Consider the following 9104-nt stretch of genomic DNA (forward strand, 5'->3'; position numbering starts at 1 on the left):
AGTGACATGTTATGTATTATGTATTCGTTTTAAAGTTTAATTTCTTATGTTTACGAAATCCCGTTCCGATTGTTTATTTATTACCAAAGGACTGTTAACTCACGGTACTCTTCAGTTGCGATTATGTTAGAAAGAAAATATATATATACATATATGAAACTATAAAAAGGCTGCTTTATTTCTCCTCAGATCCTGATCTTCCCAATGCGAATGTAGCGAAAAACGTGTCGAAGCGTCGCACACATTTAACACAAAGTAACACATGATTTGACGACAATTGTCCCTCTATAGAGTATTTGCGATAACACGCGAGAGACGAAGGATCATTTCGTGAAAATTCCCGAAAATTAGATATATTTCATATACTATACAAAATATTACAGGATGCAAAGGTTTCCTGAATTGATCAGTCTTATGCACACGATGATCCATACGGTTCCCTTCATTTAATCATGCATTTAATCATACATATGTGAATAATATTCCTGATACGTTTGGATGTAAGCTTCCTTCTCCATGGGTGTCATCTGACAGATTAGAGTGTTGTTCACGTCGGTGATCGCGACGGTCTTCCCGGCGACGCTGACAGTCGGCGCGAGCTCGTCATCTTCCGAGTCCATCAGCTCCACATCTCCTGTGGATCATCCAATTAGTCGCAATTTTATGAACTGTTCACAGTCAAACAACAGCAATTTTATGAAGAAGTCAGTGATAATTTAGTTAAAATTTAATTCTGTGTTTTATTAAACATAAGTCTTCTAAGTTTCATGAATATAATTAGTTTCTGCTATTATTTTCAATATGGAATCTTGTAAATTACACACTTGTAATATATATTTGGAAAATTTTCACATTAAACATTTATTCAAAACCAATAATACTTGATAATTTTCGAGATTAAGCATTAATAATAAATGTTCTATTTCTGTGATGATTAATAATTTAGGATAAATATAGTACTCTAAATATATAATTTTTTTTCTTGTACCTTTCATCACTCTCTTTACATGCTAATTGTACTTAATTATAAATTGTTTAATTACCAGTTAAAACAAATTAAATAAATTGTTAAACAAATTAATAATGCTTAATTATTAATCTTAATTTAATTAATCTTCAAAAGCCTCGAGTATTAAAATCGGAATTTAGGCTAATTAATATATTTCTCATACCTGCATCGATGGTCTGCATTTCTGAAACTTCTTCATTTTCACTGCTATCACTGGAGTCCTGAGGAAATGCAGCTTTAACAGCTGCTGAGGTATTGGTGCTACCCCTCTTCTCGTGAGCTAACAATACTGACATGATATCATCGCCTTGTTTGTTGTTCACTGTGGTTGTATTTGTGGCAGTGGCTGCAGCTTTGTCCAAGATGCTTTCTTGTGTATTCACACCGTCAGGCTGCAAAATATGAAATTAAAATGTAGTTGGATAAAAACGTAACTTTTTTTAATGAAAATTCAGACTGTTACTTGTTACTCATAGTAAAAAATAATTATTGTCATCTTGTAGAAAATTTATGCAGAAAAATAAATAAATAAATATAATAATAAATATAATAATTATACTCTTTATTATATATTTCTTTAGTAACATATGAAAAACTCAAATATATTTGTACTTGTGTTACTGTTATGAAGATGATAAAGTAATGCTATTATTGAATCATTACCAAAAAAACTTGTAACATTAATGGCATTATGATAAAGTTATTTTCCAATTTTGAAATATATTAATGACTGATTAGTTACTATAAAATATCCAAAACAAACTGATGATAAAATAAATATACCAAAGCAGCAGATGAATTTACCTGAGAACCATCAGTATTAATAACTGTGCTTTCCATCATCCATATAGGTCTTTCCTTCCTGTGATTTACTGCATTATCATCAGCATCTTCATCTCCAATAGTGACGTCCACTCTGGTATCTTCTACCATAAAGCCTGATGTTCTGGTAGCTTCACCTGACCAGTGTTCACCAGGTGCACGAAGAATCGATTTTCTTGTGTCAAGGCTAATAAAAATTATTATTAGCAGATGATTATTTTTAAATATAATGTGATTATTTATAGGAATATATACCCTCGAATAGTGTTGATATCGACAGGTTCTGGTTCTAATATCTCAGGTGCCAATTTGATTCCTTCTACTTCCCTTAATAGTATATAGAGTGGTTCCAATTGTTCATTAAACTTTGCTAATAATAATCTAGAATCTTTCTTCGGTAGAGCAGATTGATCTTCCTCAACCACTTCTCGACAATACGTACATCTAAACTCACCAGTTGTCATGTCAAAAAGTTGATCTGCCTGCGCAGGGATTTAATAAAGTTTCACCTGTTAGTTATCACCTTCAGATCAATGTCATAACTGTACCAACATATCATCGTATCATTAGTTCAATCTGTCTATATTGTCACTTCAACTGTAATGTATATACGGTGCAGTAATCATAAAATCTGATTCTTTCCTATGTTTAATTTGATACAATTACTCTTTATCATAATACTTAAGATTTCATTGTTCATCATATTACTATTGCACTTACCTCAAGGTCAGTAAAAGTTTTTAAGCAAGTTGTACATTTAAAACTAGCCCTACTAGTTGCATCTCTTTCTTCTGTTTCCATTCTCTTTCTCATTAAATCCAGTTTGTACTTTACAACATTTACAAATGTCTAAAATAAAGATATAAGTTTATCTTAATTACTTCCTATTTTATTTCCAGTCAGATCCAAAAAAGTCACAATTGTTCTATACCTACTTTGTAATTGATAAAATAATAGTTGACTTTTTGGGCTTTGCCATCAGATCCTGTCTCCATCTTTAATCTCACTTGGATAAATTTGTCACTGCGTAATGTAGATATCCTAGCTCTCAACATCTTACGTTCGAATTTTAGTAATTCACAAATATCATCCTCCTTCATACCTGTTAAGATGTAAGTTTCACGTGTACGTGATTGTTGCAATTGAAGTGTTCTGCATATGTACTTAGGGCGGTAATTACTTACATGGATTTCTAACTAACATGTCCACAATTAATGCATCCTCTATAGTATAAAATCCTCGTACAACAAGACGTGCCAGCTGTTTTAAACTACTCGGAATCTCGGTAACAAGCCTCTCCTCGGCGCTCATGTTTTACTTGTGTTTTCTATAAAACGATAGAGCGGCCATCTCTCGCATACGCGGGAGACGGGCCACTAGTCGCAGTGGCTGCCGCGAGGCGGCGGGCCCGCGCGTTTCGTGCTCTCGTTGTCGAAGTTTGAGAACAGCTATCCTGTAAGGGTTTTGGAGAATGTATTTTCTGACGCGCCCTCTATAAAGAAAGTATACCAACCGACGAGACACTAATAGCTGACGCCTTCTTAGGAATATCGTGGCTGGAATATGAGGCTGTAGCTTGAAATAACTATCAAGATGGTTAAAGCAGAGAGAAGCCTGAAAGCAGAGAGGAAGCTGAGAGCGGCCAATACGGCGTTTTCGGCGATACCGATTTTTCGCACTGGGAATGGGCGATATCTGCATCCATTTTGAGAGCGGAACTACGATGCTACATCCACTTTTAGGTCTCGACGGTAAAACTTGCATCTGGTGGCTGTCCGTGCTACATCCACTTTCAGGCGGTTTATGTCCGTGCTACAACCATAATAGCGTACTTGACAAGCACGGTCTCGCGCATTGTTATGCATTTGTAACATGAATTAACATGTTAACATGCACACAAAAAATAAGAATTGAAATTGCATATGATTAATATCATGAAGATTATATACGATTTATATCGATATATAAATATATGATAATAAGATAATATTTTGTGTGTACCCAAAATTATTTTTCCAAAATATTTCAGCGTTACGTTAGTATTTATTTATACTCAGGCAGGCGTTTTTCAGCGCAGTTGTATCCGTGTGCATGTGTTGCATTGAAAGTGTGCGTGACGTACGTGTGCATAAACGCACTCACACACACACATACGTGTCATACGCAACAGATAGAATCTCAGGGTATATGTTTAAACATTTTCAATTGCCGTACGTTTCTATGTAAGAATGTAGTCGGCACACACACACAGAGAAACTGCTCCCGTCTATCCGTCTGAGGTCCCTACCATACGCTCGACTTGTTTTGACGAGCCAAGCGAAAGAGAGAAAGAGAGGGAATGTGTTCGCTTCATCTCGTTCTGATTCGCAACGTTGCCGAGATAGTGCTTCCCGACATACGGCTGAAACTGACGTTTCACTCTCGGCGTGAATCCAACGAGATGATCAATAGCAATCGAATTCGACTAAACTCTTTATTTTGGACTTTATTTTGGTGCAAGAAACAGGCCTGTATCGCTAGCCGTTTAGGAGATATCGAAGGTTAAAGTTTTCTCACATTTCTACGTTGATATCTCCGCTTCTACTGGGAGTAGAGAGTCGTCAATATAGTCGAAAATGTAGGATACTGAGAGGACTTTAATTTGTTGCCAGAAACAGGCCTGTATCTCTAACCGTTTAGGAGATATCGAAGGTTAAATTTTTCCAACCTATCTCCGTTGATATCTCCGCTTCTACTGAGAGTAGAGAGTCGTCATTGTAGTCGAAAATGTAGGGTTTTGAGAGGACTTTAATTTGGTGCCAGAACCAGGCCTGTATCTCTAACCGTTTAGGAGATATCGAAGGTTAAAGTTTTCCAGCCTTTCTCCGTCGATTTCCAGCCTTCCTCCGTCGATATCTCCGCTTCTACTGGGAGTATAGAGACGTCCATGTAGTCGAAAATGTAGGGTATTGAAAGGACTTTAATTTGGTGCCAGAAACAGGCCTGTATCTCTAACCGTTTAGGCGATATCGAAGGTTAAAGTTTTCCAACCTTTCTGCGTTGATATCTCCGCTTCTACTGGGAGTAGAGAGTCGCCACTTACGGCATAATGTAGGGTTTTGAGAGGACTTTAATTTGGTGCCAGAAACAGGCCTGTATCTCTAACCGTTTAGGCGATATCGAAGGTTAAAGTTTTCCAACCTTTCTGCGTTGATATCTCCGCTTCTACTGGGAGTAGAGAGTCGCCACTTACGGCATAATGTAGGGTTTTGAGAGGACTTTAATTTGGTGCCAGAACCAGGCCTGTATCTCTAACCGTTTAGGAGATATCGAAGGTTAAAGTTTTCCAGCCTTTCTCCGTCGATTTCCAGCCTTTCTCCGTCGATTTCCAGCCTTCCTCCGTCGATATCTCCGCTTCTACTGGGAGTAGAGAGTCGTCCATGTAGTCGAAAATGTAGGGTTTTGAAAGGACTTTAATTTGGTGCCAGAACAGGCCTGTATCTCTAACCGTTTAGGAGATATCGAAGGTTAAAGTTTTCAACCTTTCTGCGTTGATATTCCGTTTATGGAGTAGAGAGTCGCATAGCAAAATGTAGGTTTGAGGCTTAATTTAGAACCAGCCTGTATTCGCCGTTAGGAGATATCGAAGTTTAAGTTTTCCAGCTTCTCCGTCGATATCCCCTTCTCGTCGATATCTCCGCTTCTACTGGGAGTAGAGAGTCGTCCATGTAGTCGAAAATGTAGGGTTTTGAAAGGACTTTAATTTGGTGCCAGAACCAGGTCTGTATCTCTAACCGTTTAGGAGATATCGAAGGTTAAAGTTTTCCCACATTTCTACGTTGATATCTCCGCTTCTACTGGGAGTAGAGAGTCGCCACTTACGGCAAAATGTAGGGTTTTGAGAGGACTTTAATTTGGTGCCAGAACCAGGCCTGTATCTCTAACCGTTTAGGAGATATCGAAGGTTAAAGTTTTCTAGCCTTTCTCCGTCGATATCCAGCTTCTCCGTCGATATCTCCGCTTCTACTGGGAGTAGAGAGTCGTCCATGTAGTCGAAAATGTAGGGTTTTGAAAGGACTTTAATTTGGTGCCAGAAAGCCTGTATCTCTACCGTTTGGAGATATCGAAGGTTAAAGTTTTCTAACCTTTCTCCGTCGATATCCAGCCTTCATTCGTCGATATCTCCGCTTCTATTGGGAGTAGAGGGTCGTCATTGTAGTCCAAAATGTAGGGTTTTGAAAGGGCTTTAATTTGGTACCTGTCCGAAGCCTGTATCTCTAACCGTTTAGGAGATATCGAAGGTTAAAGTTTTCTAACCTTTCTCCGTCGATATCCAGCCTTCATCCGTCGATATCTCCGCTTCTATTGGGAGTAGAGGGTCGTCCATTGTAGTCCAAAATGTAGGGTTTTGAAAGGGCTTTAATTTGGTACCTGTCCGAAGCCTGTATCTCTAACCGTTTAGGAGATATCGAAGGTTAAAGTTTTTCTAACCTTTCTCCGTCGATATCCAGCCTTCATCCGTCGATATCTCCGCTTCTATTGGGAGTAGAGGGTCGTCATTGTAGTCCAAAATGTAGGGTTTTGAAAGGGCTTTAATTTGGTACCTGTCCGAAGCCTGTATCTCTAACCGTTTAGGAGATATCGAAGGTTAAAGTTTTCTAACCTTTCTCCGTCGATATCCAGCCTTCATCCGTCGATATCTCCGCTTCTATTGGGAGTAGAGGGTCGTCCATGTAGTCCAAAATGTAGGGTTTTGAAAGGGCTTTAATTTGGTACCTGTCCGAAGCCTGTATCTCTAACCGTTTAGGAGATATCGAAGGTTAAAGTTTTCTAACCTTTCTCCGTCGATATCCAGCCTTCATCCGTCGATATCTCCGCTTCTATTGGGAGTAGAGGGTCGTCATTGTAGTCCAAAATGTAGGGTTTTGAAAGGGCTTTAATTTGGTACCTGTCCGAAGCCTGTATCTCTAACCGTTTAGGAGATATCGAAGGTTAAAGTTTTCTAACCTTTCTCCGTCGATATCCAGCCTTCATTCGTCGATATCTCCGCTTCTATTGGGAGTAGAGGGTCGTCATTGTAGTCCAAAATGTAGGGTTTTGAAAGGGCTTTAATTTGGTACCTGTCCGAAGCCTGTATCTCTAACCGTTTAGGAGATATCGAAGTTAAAGTTTTCTAACCTTTCTCCGTCGATATCCAGCCTTCATCCGTCGATATCTCCGCTTCTATTGGGAGTAGAGGGTCGTCATTGTAGTCCAAAATGTAGGGTTTTGAAAGGGCTTTAATTTGGTACCTGTCCGAAGCCTGTATCTCTAACCGTTTAGGAGATATCGAAGGTTAAAGTTTTCTAACCTTTCTCCGTCGATATCCAGCCTTCATCCGTCGATATCTCCGCTTCTATTGGGAGTAGAGGGTCGTCATTGTAGTCCAAAATGTAGGGTTTTGAAAGGGCTTTAATTTGGTACCTGTCCGAAGCCTGTATCTCTAACCGTTTAGGAGATATCGAAGTTAAAGTTTTCTAACCTTTCTCCGTCGATATCCAGCCTTCATTCGTCGATATCTCCGCTTCTATTGGGAGTAGAGGGTCGGTCATGTAGTCCAAAATGTAGGGTTTTGAAAGGGCTTTAATTTGGTACCTGTCCGAAGCCTGTATCTCTAACCGTTTAGGAGATATCGAAGTTAAAGTTTTCTAACCTTTCTCCGTCGATATCCAGCCTTCATCCGTCGATATCTCCGCTTCTATTGGGAGTAGAGGGTCGTCATTGTAGTCCAAAATGTAGGGTTTTGAAAGGGCTTTAATTTGGTACCTGTCCGAAGCCTGTATCTCTAACCGTTTAGGAGATATCGAAGGTTAAAGTTTTCTAACCTTTCTCCGTCGATATCCAGCTTCATTCGTCGATATCTCCGCTTCTATTGGGAGTAGAGGGTCGTCATTGTAGTCCAAAATGTAGGGTTTTGAAAGGGCTTTAATTTGGTACCTGTCCGAAGCCTGTATCTCTAACCGTTTAGGAGATATCGAAGGTTAAAGTTTTCTAACCTTTCTCCGTCGATATCCAGCCTTCATCCGTCGATATCTCCGCTTCTATTGGGAGTAGAGGGTCGTCATGTAGTCCAAAATGTAGGGTTTTGAAAGGGCTTTAATTTGGTACCGTCCGAAGCCTGTATCTCTAACCGTTTAGGAGATATCGAAGTTTAAAGTTTTCCAACCTTTCTCCGTCGATATCCAGCATTCATCCGTCGATATCTCCGCTTCTATTGGGAGTAGAGGTCGTCATTGTAGTCCAAAATGTAGGGTTTTGAAAGGGCTTTAATTTGGTACCTGTCCGAAGCCTGTATCTCTAACCGTTTTGGAGATATCGAAGGTTAAAGTTTTCTAACCTTTCTCCGTCGATATCCAGCCTTCATCGTCGATATCTCCGCTTCTATTGGGAGTAGAGGTCGTCATTGTAGTCCAAAATGTAGGGTTTTGAAAGGGCTTTAATTTGGTACCTGTCCGAAGCCTGTATCTCTAACCGTTTAGGAGATATCGAAGGTTAAAGTTTTCTAACCTTTCTCCGTCGATATCCAGCCTTCATCCGTCGATATCTCCGCTTCTATTGGGAGTAGAGGGTCGTCATTGTAGTCCAAAATGTAGGGTTTTGAAAGGGCTTTAATTTGGTACCTGTCCGAAGCCTGTATCTCTAACCGTTTAGGAGATATCGAAGGTTAAAGTTTTCTAACCTTTCTCCGTCGATATCCAGCCTTCATCCGTCGATATCTCCGCTTCTATTGGGAGTAGAGGGTCGTCATTGTAGTCCAAAATGTAGGGTTTTGAAAGGGCTTTAATTTGGTACCTGTCCGAAGCCTGTATCTCTAACCGTTTAGGAGATATCGAAGGTTAAAGTTTTCTAACCTTTCTCCGTCGATATCCAGCCTTCATCGTCGATATCTCCGCTTCTATTGGGAGTAGAGGGTCGTCATTGTAGTCCAAAATGTAGGGTTTTGAAAGGGCTTTAATTTGGTACCTGTCCGAAGCCTGTATCTCTAACCGTTTAGGAGATATCGAAGGTTAAAGTTTTCTAACCTTTCTCCGTCGATATCCAGCCTTCATCCGTCGATATCTCCGCTTCTATTGGGAGTAGAGGGTCGTCATTGTAGTCCAAAATGTAGGGTTTTGAAAGGGCTTTAATTTGGTACCTGTCCGAAGCCTGTATCTCTAACCGTTTAGGAGATATCGAAGGTTAAAGTTTTCTAACCTTTCTCCGTCGATATCCAGCCTTCATTCGTCGATATCTCCGCTTCTATGGAGTAGAGGGT

The 9104-nt window shown here is 39.6% G+C and overlaps 1 protein-coding gene across 1 annotated transcript; it reads right to left on the bottom strand.

Moving 5' to 3' along the window:
• Positions 1–146: 146 nt before the first annotated feature.
• On the bottom strand, positions 147–3223 carry TfIIEalpha (transcription factor IIEalpha). Its single transcript, XM_011136859.3, has 7 exons — positions 3016–3223; positions 2767–2933; positions 2552–2680; positions 2087–2313; positions 1814–2018; positions 1173–1401; positions 147–634 (listed from the first exon to the last, which is right to left on the bottom strand). Exons 1-7 carry the CDS (start codon positions 3140–3142, stop codon positions 459–461), a joined length of 1260 nt encoding a protein of 419 aa, XP_011135161.1. The 5' UTR covers positions 3143–3223; the 3' UTR covers positions 147–458.
• Positions 3224–9104: the final 5881 nt, after the last annotated feature.

The sequence above is a fragment of the Harpegnathos saltator genome, unplaced genomic scaffold (assembly GCF_003227715.2).
Source record: "Harpegnathos saltator strain DR-91 unplaced genomic scaffold, Hsal_v8.6 scaffold215, whole genome shotgun sequence".
NCBI lineage: Eukaryota > Metazoa > Arthropoda > Insecta > Hymenoptera > Formicidae > Harpegnathos > Harpegnathos saltator.

Bases quoted from the DNA above. Each gene is read 5' to 3' on its own strand.
- TfIIEalpha (XM_011136859.3), bottom strand. From the start codon at position 3,142: ATGAGCGCCGAGGAGAGGCTTGTTACCGAGATTCCGAGTAGTTTAAAA. The intron at 2,019-2,086 runs GTATATATTCCT...AATTTTTATTAG, and splicing joins GATATCAACACTATTCGAGG to CCTTGACACAAGAAAATCGA. The intron at 1,402-1,813 runs GTAAATTCATCT...CATATTTTGCAG, and splicing joins TTAATACTGATGGTTCTCAG to CCTGACGGTGTGAATACACA.